Source organism: Hippopotamus amphibius, chromosome 2 (assembly GCF_030028045.1).
Source record: "Hippopotamus amphibius kiboko isolate mHipAmp2 chromosome 2, mHipAmp2.hap2, whole genome shotgun sequence".
NCBI lineage: Eukaryota > Metazoa > Chordata > Mammalia > Artiodactyla > Hippopotamidae > Hippopotamus > Hippopotamus amphibius.
This window is the reverse complement of record NC_080187.1, coordinates 24,955,555-24,972,966: the sequence shown is the minus strand read 5'-3', so window position 1 is coordinate 24,972,966 and position 17,412 is coordinate 24,955,555. Positions and strand designations below refer to the sequence as shown.

At 46.4% G+C, this 17,412-nt stretch overlaps 1 protein-coding gene across 5 annotated transcripts in view; it reads right to left on the bottom strand.

Annotated features, from left to right (window-relative positions):
* The window catches only part of EPB41L4B (erythrocyte membrane protein band 4.1 like 4B), a 131,784-nt gene that overhangs the window by 55,494 nt on the left and 58,878 nt on the right, over positions 1-17,412 (bottom strand). For 4 of the 5 annotated variants that reach the window (XM_057720890.1, XM_057720892.1, XM_057720894.1 and 1 more), the window contains exons 8-15: positions 17,065-17,152; positions 16,825-16,913; positions 16,464-16,533; positions 16,206-16,375; positions 14,224-14,333; positions 12,181-12,211; positions 9,069-9,102; positions 3,868-3,932 (exon numbers count right to left, since the gene is read on the bottom strand). In XM_057720890.1, coding sequence (XP_057576873.1) covers positions 3,868-3,932; positions 9,069-9,102; positions 12,181-12,211; positions 14,224-14,333; positions 16,206-16,375; positions 16,464-16,533; positions 16,825-16,913; positions 17,065-17,152 — 657 coding nt within the window. Of the gene's footprint in view, positions 1-140; positions 2,080-3,867; positions 3,933-9,068; positions 9,103-12,180; positions 12,212-14,223; positions 14,334-16,205; positions 16,376-16,463; positions 16,534-16,824; positions 16,914-17,064; positions 17,153-17,412 lie in introns of those variants that run through there. The other variant, XM_057720893.1, reaches the window with a different exon arrangement.

Genomic DNA, 17,412 nt, shown 5'->3' with positions numbered 1-17,412 from the left:
TAAGGGATGAAACAGGTACACTTCCTTTAACAGTCAGTGGGTCACGTATATGCACACTGATTAGACCTCTTGGTTGCAGACAACTGAGTCCACTCGGGTTAGATAGAAAGGTATTTATTAGAGATTATTAGATCAGCGTACACAATGTCCCAGGAGGCCACAGACACAGGTTTGGAGGTCTCTCTGCCAGGGACAGCAGCAGTCACCAAGGCAAACACCCACCCTCACCACAGGACTGCTACAGCGCAGACCCCACTACCACCTGTGACCAGGCACTAGAACCTTCACCAGAGCTCCCTGGATGAAGGAACACCTCAGCTAACGTGCCTACAAGAAGGGCCACTCTTCCTAAGGGCAAGCTCATTCTAGGATGAGTTTGTTCCATGCCACCTAATGAAAACTTTGTGCAGCGTAAAATGAAGATGGAGTCAAAAAACGCGAGAATAATCTTTATTCCTCGGAAACACATTTGTAAAAATGTATCAGTAAAATCAAAAGTTCAGAACACAATTATTTGCACGCAGCACATACACTGAGGATCAAAACACCTGCTAAAAGGAAATACATCTGTAAACAAGTATCTCAGGGAGACTTTATAGGGATCAACTCCACTGTGCAGGGTGTGCAGCTGATTCCCTCCTTCTGGATAGATTTTTGTGGTAACCAAAAAAAAAAAAAAAAAAATCAGATTTCAGCAATAAACTATCTCATGGGAGGGCAACACATTTTTTAAAAAGGCTTATAGGGGCCAAATTACAATTATATATATACAAATGGCAAAAGAACTGATTTCACAAAAATACTAAGGCAAGTATCTCAGGCCTACCTATCAAGAGGAAAAACAAGGTCTTACTTGGGGGCTTGAAATGGGGGGAAATAAATATTTTGGTACAAGTTCTACCCTAAAAGACAACATACTGATTTCTGGTTCCACAAAAAGACTGTGCGATACCCTCCTGTCCTCTTGCACAGGGTGCTTTGGCACAACTGCATCATAATTTTATATGCTTTAATTTGAGCCATAAATGCGCCTCAGATTGCATGCTGCTTCTTAAAAGAATGTAGTCTAGGATAAAAACCAGCCCCCGAACTCTCTGTATTCTGACAGTGTATATTCATAACTATGTCTTCTGAAATCACGCAAGTCAGCAGCGCCAATCATCAAGACATTAAAAGATGATTCTTGTACTTGAGCAGCAACTTCTATACACACAAATGCTATGCGATTTATGATTAATAAAACTGCTAAAATTCAAAGTGGCTAAACTGCTTTAAGATAGGAAATTCAATATCTCCCTGTATTTATATAACATGTAACATGCTATATACTTCTTAGTTTCTGAAAGAGGTAACCCTCTGTTAGAGAAGGTCTGAATGTTATGCCCTCAGTCTAAAAATATTAAATGTTGATAAGTCACAGAATTTTAGAGCTAGAGAGGACTTTGTGATCATTTAGTCCAACCCGTTTTTTCAGACAGGGAAAATGAGGCCAACAAAGGGGAACTGGCTTGTCCGCGATCACACAATGGCAGAGGCTGGACCCCAGTGACCTCAATCCCCACCACTGTACTATGTGGTACTCTCTACAGAGAGATCTGTCCTAGCTTTTCCGATTTTATTTGGTCCCATTCATTAAATAACATCAGGTACACAGCAATACGATAAACACAGACTTATACTCCAGTTTTAAAATCAGAATATCAAAACAATTCCTGAGCCTTTAACTACCTTCATTTTATTGAGAATGCAGTCAATAGTAAGTTATGACTACCTATTGCAGTTATTTTCAAATATTTACACGGACACTGAAAACACCTTTCAGAACTATTCCTAGAAGACACTTCTACAAACATGTCCATGTGATGCCAAGACACTTTCCATGGAATGTAATGAAACTACGATGGTGAATGGAAGTAAGATGCTTCAGTCTCTCAAAGTGCAGTCATGAGTTTATCTCGATACATCATACTTTGCATTCCTCCTAAGTTCTTCTGGTTCTGGTCGTGGACATAATCGAAATGGCTGTCACCTCCACTGGCCGACGCTTTCCAATGTGGCCTGTCATCCTGAAAGGATGGCCTGTTTTGTTTGCAGAGTGAGTGGTTAGTAGGGGTATGGAAGACAATTCAGAGAGGTGAGTGAAACAACATAAGCACAGAGGAAATGGCAGGGAAAACCACGAACCACGTACATGGGGATGGCTTTCAGATGGAATTGAATGGATTTTCTACTTTCAAGTAAAGTCAGATGTGGGTCCTCTAGCAACTTCCAAGTCGAGAACAGCCCTGCCTGTGGTTGTGCCATCGTCCCTCAAAGGGTGTCTGATGATCAAGTCAGTCTGGGGAAAGCTAGGGGGCCGTGAAAAAGGTTCCCTTTCTACAGGAATTCTCAAGAGCCGCTGCCATGTGAACATACACTGTGAACACCTCATGCAGCATTTTCCAGAAGTGTTGGACCAAATAATTCTCTTTTCCTGGAGAGTCTGATAAAACACAATTATGCTGGGTCCCACCCCCAGAGATTCTGATGCAGTAGGTCTGGGGTGGGGCTGGGATTCCGCATAAACAAGTTCGCAGGTGACACTGCTGCTGCCAGGCAGCAGGGCCACCTATGAGCAGCACTGGTCAAGCCTTCCTAGCAATGCCGGCTAGGCCTGCCTCACAAGGAAACCAATATGGTAAAAAAGGCAAAAACAAGTTAAATTTTGTAAACACGAGGTTAAGTTAAAAAGCATCTATATAAATCTCTCTGTGTCTCATGTCTAGAAAAGAAACAGCCTTCGCAATACAGAAACATTCAGAAGTATTACTTTACTAGTCTAACTTCTTCTTAAATGTTACATGAGTATCAAGTTCTTATGATAAAACCACACTGCTGTCCTACGGGATCCCCAACAAACTTGGTAAGAAGTATAAAGAACTAAGCGCTCACATCTGCCTTGTTCTAAATGGATGTATTCCCATCACTCCATTCACCGTACTTTCTCAAGGCGCGAGGCTAGCAATCTTACTAAGAAATAACTTTATACAAACTGAATTCACCAACTTCGTTTCTGAAAAAGCTTCACACAAAAACACCGATTAAGACTGATCTGAAATTCAAATCTTAAAAGGAACATTTGCCTTTACAAAGCTGGCATTAAAAAAAAAATCCCAAGCTTAACCATAAATGCGACGAGGCAGGTGGCAGTTTACTTAGGATGGACTGTGGTACGTTAGGGTAGAGGTGGGTATACATGGCCCCCGGCCTAAATCCCACACTGTCTGTTTTCATAAGTAAGCTTTATGGAACACAGTCAGGCCCATTCACGTCTATATCGTCTGTGCTGCTTTCAGGCTACAATGGCAGAGTTGAGTAGTTGTGACAGAGACCACAAAGCTGAAGATATTGACTATCTGGCCCTTTACAGAAAAAGTTTACTGACCCCTAGGTTTAGAAAAAGATCCATCACCATGAAAAGCAACCCTCCACCCCATCCCTGGAAAAAAAAAAATCATTAAAAAAAATCCCACAACAAAAGTCCCTGAGATTTAGTCATATTTTTAGTAAATGAATTCTCAGGACAGGAAAATGTTACTTAGAAATTTTAAGTAACATTTCAAGCATAAAACCAAACCCTAAATATCTGAGGTTAGAATGATTAAAACAAAACAAAACAAAAAACCCCCACTGGGTTCATTTTTTTTTCGTCAAGCATCACTTTAGTAAATCCAGACCCATTGCTGGCTTCTATTGCTTTGCAAATTATTCATCTCTTCCAGGACAAGACAATTCTTTAACAGTTGTTTCTGATGCAGAATTTCAATTCATAACTAAGTAGAAAAAAAGAGCTTGGGAGAGGACAGCTCTGTCAACTCAGGCACTTACCTTATGTTTGGAGAGTGAGGGTGCCACCGGGGCTGGCTGGGGTGGAGGTTGGGATGATACTGAGGCTGGAAATAAAACACCAAACTTGATTATTCAATGCCCTTTTGCTTTCAGTGGTCTTTGCTGGCTGTGAATGTAGAGGCTCTCACTGAATCCTGGCTGTGGGAGCGCACGTTTCCCAGGATATCACGTTTCCCCCCTGACAAAGGCTGGGGGGCTGCCCTCCAGGAAGAAAGGGGAAAGCATCTGCCTTGAAAGGTCCCCTAGAGCACCCAGGCCAGGCAAAATTCATCTCTCCCAAGGGAACCCCTGGAAGGGGCCAGAGAGACGAGGAGAAGGGGGGTAATTTATTCTTTAGAAACAATTTCTGTCGTTGCCGAAAATGACGACAACTGTGCGTAAACAGTTACATCTGCAAACAGACAAGGACCGGACAGGGATGCAAGGCGGGAGGATTGTGGGCAAACTCTTTCTCTCTTGTTTAAATACTTTTCTAAGATGTGACCCAAAACAAAATACCCCCCGGAAGCAAACAAACAAAACCCCAAACCATCCGGAGCACTATTATCCTGATAAAACAGAAGGAAAGTAGTTTGCCCATTTTAACATGAGAAAATGGATCCAGACTGGTGACTCACAAAACAGCCAGGGGTGAAGACAAGGCAGGCCTGGGTGGGTGGCAGGCTGCCTGCCAGTCCACTTCTGGCCTGCAGAGGGCAGCAGTCCTAGACTCTGCCGGAAGCCCTGGGGCTTCTCAAGGCTAAACATTCTACAGGGCAAATTAGGCTCTCTTGACATTTAAGTCACTACAGGCTTGCCACTATTATTCTTTTAATTATTTCTTCCCCTTCTTCTCCCTTCCTGCTGTTTTGGTTAATAAGCAGAAATCCATTCTCTATTATGGAAAATTCTCAGCCATTCTGTTGATTCCGTTTCTGTGGACCTGAGATGCCCTCCTTGCCTATTCTGTATTCCAGTGGCCCCTCTCCTTCAAGGATGCCTGTCAGCTAGTCCGCAGCCCCCGAAGGACACCCTACAGGAGGGAGGAACCTGGAGAAAACATTTCAGTAGCAGAATCTGAAAGCTGACCAGGGCTTTAGAATCTCCTGGAAACAGTCTTTTCACTTTTCTCTCTCTTAGGGGATACAGAAACCCAGAGGTGGTAGATGATTTGCCCAAAGCTGAACTGTTTCAGGCGTTTTGGTCACACAGCCAGGCCCCAAATGAGGCTCCACTAACTAGGTCTTCAACAAAAGAGAGTAACCTAGAATAGAAATGGACCTTCTATTCTATATACCTTGTCTTCAAACAGAACCAAATCAGATGCACTGGAGAGAGGTGTACACCTTATCCATAAAGACCTGGAAGAAGGATATTCCAGAACCTTCCTTGGTCTCCTTTGGTAATTGATACACCCTCCAAAGCTGTCAAGGAGTATTTTTTTAAATGTTAACCCCTATGGTTCTCAGCCTGGGCAGTTATGTCCCCTTGGGGACAACTGGAAGTAGGTATACGCGTAGTTTGGCTTGTCACAACGACTGGAGGCTTACCTGTAACTCCCGGGCAGAGAAGAGGGAAGCTAAATCTCCTGTAACTTTAGGGACAGTCCCATGCAATGAAGAACTGCCCCTCCCCAAATGCCAACAGTGCTCTCATCGAGAACACAGCAATCTATCCTTTGTGTTTGGCTAAGCTTGCTGAGTCCAGAGTAACCCCAATGCTGCAATACCATCTTCCTGGAAACCTTTCTCAGCACTCAGATGCTTAGCAGGCCACTTCTCAGGATGTTCTCTTCCCGGTCAATTTACTCCCACCACAGCACCTCTAAGGCTGGCAAGGAGCAGAGGGCCAGCGGTGGCCAAAGACGTTAAGAGAAGAACAACATCCAGGTAACAGGTTTTGTGGATTTGCTTTCCATGAACAATTGCCTCGACGTTCACTCTGAGCAGAGAACGCAGAGAAAGAGCACACCTGCAAGGCTGCTGGGGCGGGGGCAGCGCTGAGCTGGGGCAGCGCTGAGCTGGGGATGCTTTGCTTTGTTTATTCCTTTTTTTGGTTAAGTTTTAGTATGTTGTGTTTTTCAAGGAATGTATTTTATTTACATTTTCTAAGTTACTGGTATAATGTTGTTCATTATATCCCCTTATTATATTTTAATGTCTATGGGGTCTGTAGTGATACCCCTATTTTTTCTAAGCTCTTTATTGGAATATAATTGCTTTACACTCTTGTACCAGCTTTTGAGGTACACCAAAGTCAATCGGCTGTATTTATACATATATCCCCATATCCCCTCCCTCCTGTGAGGCATCACCCATCCTCGAGTTGATCTCCCTTTGTTACACAGCAACTTCCCACTAGCTATCTATTTTACAGTTGGTGGTGTATCTATGTCTATGCTTCTCTCTCACTTTGTCCCAGCTTCCTCTTCGCCCCCTGCCCTGCAACCCCGTGTCCTCCAGTCCATTCTCTGCATCTGCATCCTTATTCTTGCCCTGTCACTGGGTTCATCAATACCATTGTGTTTTGTTTTGTTTTTTTTTTAGATTCCGTATATATGAGTTAGCATATAATATTTGTTTTTCTCTTTCTGGCTTACTTCTCTCTGTATGACAGTCTCTAGGTCTATCCACCTCATTACATATAATTCCATTTCATTCCTTTTTATGGTTGAGTAATATTCCATTGTATATATATGCCACGTCTTCTTTATCCATTCATCTGTTGATGGGCATTTAGGCTGCTTCCATGTCCTGGCTATTGTAAATAGTGCTGCAATGAACATTATGGTACATGTTTCTTTTTGGATTATGGTTTTCTCTGGGTATATGCCCAGTTAGTGGGATTATTGGATCATATGGTAATTCTATTTTCAGTTTTTTAAGGAACCTCCAAACTGTCTTCCATAGTGGCTGTATCAACTTACATTCCCACCAACAGTGCAGGAGAGTTCCCTTTTCTCCACACCCTCTCCAGCATTTCTTGTTTCTAGATTTTTTGATGATGGCCATTCTGACCGGTGTGAGGTGATACCTCATTGCGGCTTTGGCTTACATGTTTCTAATGATTAGTGATGTTGAGCATCTTTTCATGTGTTTGTTTATTCTTTTTTTCTCCCCTTCAAGCACTAATCACCCATCAACAACATTCTAGCCACTCACACCTGAAAGTCCCTCAAAAACAAAAAACAAAAGACAAAATAAATAAATAAATCCTGTGACTAAGAAGATCCAAGAAGCCAAAGAAGACAAGGAAATCAGGATACCTGGCCTTTCCCCTACCGGGTGCAAAGCACTTTTTACACTTATTTCCTACAACTTGGAAGTCACGTCCAGGTCCTGCACATTGGGAATAAGATTTCATGTACAGAAGACGACATCACAAAATTCTTCTGAAACATAATTTGGAAGCCTCATAAAGATGATGTACACACGGATCCCACCCCCATCTAAGGAATTAATATCTACATCAATGAAAGATCCAGAAAGAGATGAATTAGAATAAGGCTCCAAAGTGAACTCATTGTGGAGGAGTTTTATTACTTGTGACATTTAAAACAAACTGCTGATAGGGCACAGGAACCCGGGAGCGGAGTGTCCCTTGGACACTCACACCCGCCCAGGACAAGAATGCTGGCCCCACATTAGGGGGTCATCAGACACGGATGCTGCCTCTCAGCACGTGACAACCCAGGAAGCCAGAGACACACCATCAGCTCGGGCCCCCTCCTGGCCGCTCATCAGAACCACCTTAGAGGCACTGAAGCGCGCCGATACCCAGATCCCACCCACCCTGAAGTTTCTGATTCAACCAATCTGGGGTGAGGCCCAAGCACAGGTTATTTTTTCTAAAGCTTGCCAGATGGTTTTAATGTGCAGCAGGGCCACTGGTGCTGGTGACTTCCAATCAAAGGGCTCAGACAAGGCTCTGGTGGGGTGCCGGCTTCCCGGCAGACGAGCACGGGCAAAGGAACAGTGCGAAAAAATTATGGGGCAACAATGGTGTGATTCTCTAAGAACTGTACACATGACGTGTGCTGAGGAGCGGGAACAAACAACGCAGAAAAGTTAAGTCAGACCCAGGTTGCAGAAGGCTGAGAATGGCCAGCGAGAGCTGCCCACGGGCAGTGGCTGGTGGGCAGGCAGGGGTTCAGGCCCTGACTGGTCATCCTGTGAAAGAGCAGAACATCAGCCATGGAAACCCATCTCTGCTCCTTCTGCAGGCAACCAACCTAGCACAGTGCTTTACAAAGCAGGTTCTAGAAACCACGACTTCGCTGATGGTCATGAACACACCACCACCACCAAGTGGTGGGGGAGCCAGCTTTTTTTACGGAGGGGAGGTTGTCCAACAGTCAGATGATCTGGGGAAACACTGGATTTAAAAAAAATAAAACATGAGACTTCCCTGGTGGCGCAGTGGTTGGGAATCCACCTGCCAATGCAGGGGACACAAGCTCGGTCCCTGGTCCGGGAGGATCCCACATGCAGAGGAGTGATGGAGCCCGTGCACCACAGCTGCTGAGCCTGTGCTCTAGAGCCCGTGAGCCACAACTACTGAGCCCACGTGCCACAACTACTGAAGCCCGTGCACCTAGAGCCCCTGCTTCGCAACAAGAGAAGCCACCGCAATAAGCCTGCGAACCGCAATGAAGAATAGCCCCCACTCACCGCAACTAGAGAAAGCCCACGCACAGCAACGAAGACCCAATGCAGCCACTAAATACAAATAAATTTATATAAAAAATAAAAAAAATAAAACATGTGTCTTCCTTGAAGGATTTCTCGGTACTTGTGATGCCCCAATGGGCACCATAAGATCGAAGAAAGGAATGAAGGATGCAACATTTCCCAAACATGTGACCAGGACATCCTTTCCTGCAAGCACATCTCCAGGGGCTCATGCTCCCTGGGCCTGGAACACACTCAGACAAAAAGCGGCCTCACTTGAGTGCCCCCAAGAGGCTGTGTCCGACCACCTGCTGCTTGCCAGTGGACAAGGTTAAGAAAAACATGCAGCTCAGATAACCCAGAGGAAGCAAGGGGTCAGGGGAGAAGTCTCTCCTTGTACTATTTTCTCCAAAAAACCTGTACTGTTGTTATTGCTTCCAAACCTGATTATAACCATAATGACTGCTCAGTGTGGAAAATTCAGACACTTTAAGAAGTATGACGTGAAAATCTTTAAAAGCAATAGCTCACCTGGTAATTATGGACTTCAGGATTTGTTTTGGAGCTAAAAAAAAGAAAAATTGTAATGAAACAGGTTGTAAAGCGGCATTATTACTGATTTATTTAACAGTTGTAAACTAATCCCAGGCAACTTTTACGAATACTATTTCTTTTTGGTTACTAGCCGCTTAAATGAACATGTAATTGGGGAAACCAAAAAGCAGCTCTCATTTGTCACTTCAGAGCTCACAAATGAAACATGCAGGTAATATTCCAGAATCCCACTTGCGATGTTATACTTTGGTGGCAAAAAGGAGTCCTTTCGTTTGGGCAAACCAAGTAATTTTGGCTCCCTGACATTGCTGGGTGGCCCACGGTACCAGGCAGCTCCAAGTGACGTCCAGGGCTTTCTCCAGCTGAAGGGAGAGCCACCAGCTACTTCCGAGCAATCACCACTGTGGGTCCCACTGCTCTCAACAATGCTGCCATGATGTGGCCACCTCTGGAATGTTCATTCCATATAAGGTTCTATAATGGGAACTACACATCTGTTATTATTTAATCCACACAGCAAGGCTATGAGGTCAATAAATGTTACCACCTCATTTTATAGATAAAGGAACAGTTGCCTAACAGAGAAGTTAGGACACCTGCTGGCTCGTCCACGGCTGAGCTGTGACCGGAACTGAGATTCGTGCAATCCCTAGGCTGGTATCCTTTCCGCTAAGCCACGCTGGCTCTCTGAGAATGTGAGGAAAGCTTCCGGGCTCCTCACGCATGATCCTATTTTGATGGAATCTTAAGTAGAACTACTCTGGTCAAAAGTATGGGCGGAGATGGTGCAAAACACAATGTATTTAATACGCACGCTTGGCATCTGCCAGAAAAACCACAGACCAAGTCTGCACAGTCATCGGGCTAGGTTGCTAGGGTGGCACGTTCAAAATCAAGGTTTACTGCTCCTCCAGCAATGAGAGGAAAACATATGATGGTTATGAGTCTTGCTTGGGGTCTAAATAAGCCCTGTGTTTCAGTTTTCAGAGAAGGCCAGTGCACGGAGCCAGGCTCTGGGCCAGATTCAACCCCAGCTGCATTTCACCAGGAGGGCTAAGTGTTCCGCAAGGTGCTATTTTCCTAGCATCACCTCTGTGCCCAGAGTACAATTTCATCCCTGGCTCCCATAGCAATCCCCCCCACCCCAGGATCCCACAGGCTGTGAAGAGTAATTGAACAGCTGTGAACAGTGGTTATTAGCTCATTTGTTCCTAAAGGGTATATTTACTGGTGTTGTTTTATTTTTTTTGGTGGAGTTTTTTTTTTTAGTTTGTTTTGGTTCCCAATATATATAATCTCTACTAGACCCTAAGAGGAAAATGTAATTTTATTAGGGAAAAACAAACAAAACAATCACTTCCTTAGAGAGCAAAGAAAGAAACATTGTAATTCACAGGCCCCTGAGAATTAAAAGCAAGACACACTGATAGGCCTACTTTCAGCATACTACCCGCCACAGGGATCCTGCAAACAGGGCAAGCTTGTGGGCCTAAAACTAACCCATGCAGGATCCCTGCCACCTCCTCCCATCCTCAGGGGTCCAGGCCTGATGCGTAGCAGTTCAACAGGCCCCTGGAGCCCTCCCTGCGACGCTGAGAACTGAACCCAGGCACAAGAGCCAGACAACTTGACACCCAGCTGAGCGGTACTGTGGGCAGCGTGTGCAGTCAGACGCCTGGCTGAGCTTCCAGCTCTGTGATACAAGGGCCAGCTACGTTCTCCAGAACCTTGGGGTCCCCAGAGGTGTCTTGGGGCTGCCTGTGAGGGTGGGGGGAAGCGGAGCAGCAGGTGCCAGCCCCACCCTGCCCTCCCAGCTCGGCGTCATCCAGAGCAGCCCCTCCTTGGTCTGTTCTCTGTATGGGGCTTCTGCAGCAGGCTTCTCCACGTGGGCCAAAATCAGAAGCTCAGAAAGTTCGAAAAACACTTGACCTAGCCCAACCTGTTTGTTTTCAGATGAGAGAAAGCAGGCCCCGGAGCTGGCCTAGAGAAATGCCGCGGCTGGGCGAGAGGCCTCCTGATCCCTCATCAAACCCGCTCCTCCACATGCAGGGCTCCACCAACTGCCTGGGGTGCATGGCGCACCAAGATGTGCTGACCTCAAAGACCACCCTCCCTAGCAGCCTGAGACCTGTGCCTGGGAAGACCAGAGACTGCCTAGACGCGGCGACCGGTGTCTGGAGCTTGGACACAAGGGCCAAGACAATTATAGTCTGTGCTTCTCTAGCATGACAGCTGTCTACCAAGGTCGAAACTCACAAAAGAAAACAACTGTTTCAGGGACAGAAAGAGAAGTACACGCCAGGTGGGACGGTGTCTGGGGTGTGGCGTGGCGGAGGGTTTCAAAGCTCAGCAGGTGATTCCAATGTACAGGAAAGATCAAGGCCACCTGTGCCGGGGAAGGGGGCGGCAAACCTGGCCCACCTACTTTTATGAACAAAGTTTAATCAGAACACAGCTGAGGTCGTTTATTTACATACTGTCTATGCCGCTTTCATGCTCTGAGGGCAGGGCGGAGCAGTCCTCAGAGAGACAGCGGAGCCTGCAAGGTCTAAAATATTTACTATCCAGCACTTTACAGAAAAAATTTGCTGGCATCTGTGCTAGAGTTTCGGTCTGTGACGAGTCCTCTTCCTGCAGAAATATCACTGGTTGTTGATAAAGGTCTTCCATGTTGTGTGACATAAAATCTGCACGTCAGTGAACGAATCCAGCTTTTGTTCTTGGGAAGCTTTCGCTCAAGAGCACAGCCTTTCTTTCCCATCACTGCCTGCCATGCCATTAGCACACTGTGCCCTACGCATTCCTATCACCTGGGTCACCCACAGTTACAATACACAAAGCACAAAGCCACGCAAACGAATCATCTGTGTTTTCCAAAAAAACAAACCGTCTTGGAACATTCTATTGTGTACTTATTGAAAGCCAGGCAGGCAGTATAGCCGGGCAGGAGCAAAAGGGGGGCGGGGAGGTGGGGGGAACCATTAGGTGCTTCACTCTGTGATTTAACTGTATTAAGGAAAAAGTTAACATTGCAAATAAATACAATAATTTGAGAGCAGAGCCACAGCCAGACTCTGGGGGTACTTACCAGAACTGAGCTGCTACCACTGGGTTGCTTGCTTTAAAGGAAAAACAGAAAAGTATGACATCTTAGAGAGCTTTACCACCTTCTACCATTTTGACCACTTCTTACCGATGACCAGGGAACTGATTTCTACGTTCTCAGGGCAGTCCCAACCCCAGGAGGCAGAATCTCCATCTTGGCTACTTCTCTTTTCTGGAGGAAAAGTAAATCACCTCCTGCTGTGCCCCACCCTCCAATTCACTCAGAACACGCTCACTGAGCTAGTTTCCGGGGCCAGGAGCCCTAGGAGACAGAGACGAGACAGTCCCTGCTCTCAAGGAGCTCACTGTCTTGACACAGAGACAGAGGCACGTAAGATCGAAGACAGCATAAGCGGATGATACAGCTGAAATACAAGCAGGAACATGGGCAGGGGAGCTCAGGGCAGATGCCTCCCTCTGGACTCCAGGGTGAGTCTGTGGAAGGGACCATGGACAGAGGTAGAGCTTGCGTATCTGGACTCCATTTCGTTTTTTGAAAAATGGAGCATGGAAAATGGTTAAAAGTTTCACAAAGATGCCAAACTCTGGCTAGAGAAAATGTCAATAAAACAAAGGAGGAAAAGAGGAAGAAGCCCAGGAAGGGAAGTGGAGAAGAAGCACAGAACCTGGAGTCTGGAAGAGCTCTAAGACCACCTCCTGGCGTCAAGCCCCCTCCCCTCTGCAGCAGCCGCACTGCGGGGCCTTTCCCTTTGTGCCAGCACACCTCCAGGGACTAGGCGCTCACTCTGTAAAGAGGCAGCACTATCTCTGGACAGCTCCATCAGAAAGTTCTTCCTCACACCAGGGTGTTTCTGGGCAACTCTGACCCAACTGCCCATACGCACAAGCATAAAGCTCAAGAGGGAGGTGAACGCAGGCCTTGGGACAGAGAGCGTTCTCATTCCCCCTCCCCAGCCCCATCACTCATCATTGCCAGTTCCTGCAATCAATCACCCTTCACCGACCTGTCACCCTCCCTGGGCACACACCCACCCTCTCACTCTGGTCTTTCTCGAAAGCGAGGCCACATTCCTTGGGCTCTGGGCATTTTTCCCCCACGGAAGCAGCCAAGAATGGCTTTAGAGAGTTTCCGGTTGCCATGCGATTGCACCGTTGGTTCAGAAAGGAAGGAAACAGTGGGGAACACAAGGCTAAAGATTCTAGAATGGGAAAGCATAGGTGCCAGGTCCCACAGAAGCCCACTAAGTTCTGAGTTGTGCAAGAAAAATATGTGGAATGGCCACTACGACTAAATGATACAGAGGAGGGAACAAGAGCAGGGTGGGGAGAATGCTGGGGTCCTGCTATAAAAGGACAGGCATTTCGGTCCTGAATAGAGGATCAGTCAAGTGTGGACAAAGGAGAGCAAGGAGATGGGCTCTGCAGGCTGGGTTTACACAGAAACGAGCCCAGCTTGCTCATTTGCTGACGGAACCTATACTGGGTACCAAGCCTCATATAGGTGTGAGGCCACAGTAGTCAACGACAGACAAAGCTCAGGGAGTTCAGGAAAGGGGGGTGGGGAGGGGTGAGCATCCTGAGGCCTGGCTAAATGCAAGGGCAGGGTGTGCCTGGACTGACTGTGGACCCCGAGTCCAGTATCTGGTAGTTCTGGTTCTGCTCTTACACGGTCAGAATTCTGGTTAGTATGGGACTGACGTCCCCAACTGAAACTGGAAGATGGAGGAAGGAAGGGACTGACGGCATCGTCTTCCACAGGCAAGACACATGTCTACCTACGATATCCCTGAGGTCCCAGGTCCAACAGAAGCAAAGAGGCATGAGAAAAGAAATACGGCAAAGGGGGAGAAGGAAATGAACACGCCCAATGGGCAAGACTCAAGACAGCTAGATGGTGAGAGTAGCCTGATTCCCACCAAGAGAATCTCACTGGGGTTTTGTTGAACGCTTCAGAGTGACAGAGAACAGCAGAAAGGTCCTTCACAAACTGCTTCACCGATCTCCTTGGGGCATAACTAACTAAACTGCGATGTAAAATTCCAAGACGGTATGAAAAGCACGCCACCTTTGAACGTTGAATGTCTCCGGGATGGATAGCGTTTACTAGGCTTCCTCTCGAAGGTGCTGGTCCTTCGTAACCTGGCGCCGTGTGTAGCTTGGTATTCCGTCCGCCCGCTGGAAAGCAAACATTTCACGGCATGCTACCAATATCAGCATCTCAGTACATCATACAGATTTGGAAGTGCACTTTTTTTTTCCAAGAGCTCCAATGTAAATTTCAACTTATCTCGAACTCGTTTGGTAAAGACACACACTAAATTTAGCCTTCTGTTTGGAAATAAAAGCACCGTTGCCAAATCCAGGCTATATTATATTTCCATGAAAGGACAAAACCTGCAATTTAGGTACCAGCCACTTGACTGCACAAACCAAGCAGGTCTGAGTACCTGAAACATTTGACTAAGAGAACACTGATTCGCATATAAAATAACCTTCCATAAAACATATTAGGTAGACCATTTAACTCTTTTAAAAGGCTGTTATCAATAACCACTTAACTAAACCTTGGCTTTCCTTGCTATGCCAAGGAAAACACTGCTGCTTTCACCAAGGCGCTCAATCAACCTGACGCCCAGCTGCAGCTTCCAGGAGGCAATGCTGTCCTCGTCTGATCTGTCCCTGCCTCGCTCCAGCCACCTCCAGTTTATTATTTCTCACACAGAAGGAGCCACTTGCCACCTGCTCTCACTGCTGCCAAGGGGCAACCTCATCTCTCAGCTCCCTTCCTTCTCACACTTCTCCTCAAAGAGGAGAAGGGAGCCTGGGCTGAGCCAAGCCCCACGGGAGCGTCCTCCCAGAATGGAAAGCCCGCCTGGGCAACCTCAACAGTGCCGCCCTGCTCACGTTGACCAGAGCAGGCTTCAGAACACCGTGCAACATCTCTGCCAGGCTTCGCAGTTCTGACATCTTCCATCCTCCACAGGACCTGTGAGTCGATTCTTTCTTAGAAAGGACTTGGTCCCCCCACTCCCCTCTGCCGCATTTAAAAATACATTCAAACAAAGTAATTCTTTAAACACAAGTGCACAGCCATTTCCACGCACAGCAGAAAAATCTGAAATGAACAAATCGTTTGGCATTTTAAACAGAGTTCAAGGATATGCCATGTGTGGGAAGAGGTTATGAAACCATGTGAAGTTTTAGATCTTGTAACAGCAATTCTCAGATCTGTAGACACACCTCAGAAATCAACCCTGGGGGTGCATTTAAAATGCACATTGCCAGGCTTTACTCATAAGGCGTATGTGTGTACCCACAGGTTCTGATTACAAAGCTCTTAGATGAGGTCCTATACCTCATTTTAAACAAACACCCAGGGAGTTCTTGTGTGCTCTGAGAAACATGGTCTTAGAATCATAAGTAAAAATATATCAGAATAAACTCTCTTTCTTTGGGGTCTTTTCAGAATCAAATATTCCTGGGCGCAGCCTGTGTCATTCACACACACGGTGACATCTGCTCTCATTCTTAACTGTCACCAAATATCTTGATGTCGGCATGTGGCAGGCAATAGAGTAGTGGTTAAAATATCAGACATAAGACCCAGACTACGTGGGGCTGAATCTCAGCTCTACCACTGACTGGCTCTGACTTTACACAGATTAGATACCCTCCCTGGCTCTAGTTTCCTCATTTGTAAAATGGGAAGTGACACCTGAAGTGTGGATCGTGGGACCAAGGAACCTCAGTTTTAAATGCATTTAATCTAAATAACCACAAGGAGCTCATGTCTGCTGTATCAGACAGCACAGTTCCAGCGAAATGTCAGCTGTTAATAATTCTGTGATTATTAGCCTCATTTTATCAACGAGGATACGGAAGCTAGAAGAGGGTCTGTGACGCCACAAACGGTCAGATGTTAAGAAAGAAGAAGGGGACGGACGTCCATCCCAAGCCCCTGAACGCAGATCCACTGCTCCATTCACCCAAAACATCACCGCTGCCCTCCTCTGAGACACGTGAGCGTGTTGTAAAAACGGCTCCTACCTGAATCTGAAGCGAGAGCCCAGCCGGATGAAGTCCGACCTGCTGGACTTGCTGTTTCCCGGCGTCCGGAGTCGGAAGAAGGCGTGATGCTCCACGGCGCACTTCCACAGGTGCTTGCAGGTGCGGGCGCTGTCCAGGCGGAACACGAATGTGTGCTCCTGCTCCCGGCCCTCGGAGGCGAAGCACGGGGTTCCCGGTTACCGGGTGCTTGACGCAGGACAGCGCACAGCGCGGAGGAGGAACGGGGGCAGAGCTTACCTGATCATCATCCTCCACCACTACCAGTGTCAATTTGCTCTTTTTAAAATCCATTTTGGTAATTTTCGGCCTGGCCAGAGAGAAGGTATTTTAGAAAGCAGTCTGCAGGAGCACCACCGACACATCACACAGCCATTTCCCTCCTACCGATTAAGCTTAGATTTGCTCAAGAAATCATTCATTTACATCAGGTGTGATTATCCAGAAGCACCACTGCCAGGTCAGACACCCGCAAATGCAAGAGTGTGTGTTTTTAAAATGAATCTGGGTGTTGCAAATACCGCTCGATAACCATCCATCACATATAATTCCACCACAAAACAGGAAAAGACATTTTTAATATAGGACAAAACTAAATTACCAAAAGAATAAGCCTATTTTGTTAGCTCCTTCAAAGATTAAAATGCCTGTCGGGGTCAGTCCAAGAGAATATTCACAGCCATCTCTTCCCTACAAATAAACGAAGGCACAGTCGGTAGAGGGTTCTAACAGGTCGTCACAGAGCAGAATGCAAAACAGTTTCCTCACCATGTTACTCTGCACATTGTTTACAATTTTTCAGTCACAGGGAAACCCAATTACTTAAACGCGTGGTTCTTACCCTGACAACGTGCATGTCTACCCCATACATTTCCAGCCACTTCGCTTTATTCAGATAGGAGAGTTCCGCCTGGGCAGGGCTCTTTCCCCTTAGAAAAACCAACGGAGACACATGTGAACTGCAGCGCGTACACCCACACGAGTCTGAAGGGCACCGCCACATGAAGGGGTGCTTGGGGCAATTAAAGGAAGGGGCGATACCCATTTACAGTAACATGACACGACCTCCAAGAACAGACGGTTAACTGAACAGAAAGAGGAGACAGCAGCACTTGTAATATGAACACTTTGTGTGCAAAGGAGAAAGGATGGAAGGATACACAGCTGGCTGCTCACAGCGGCTTCCTGA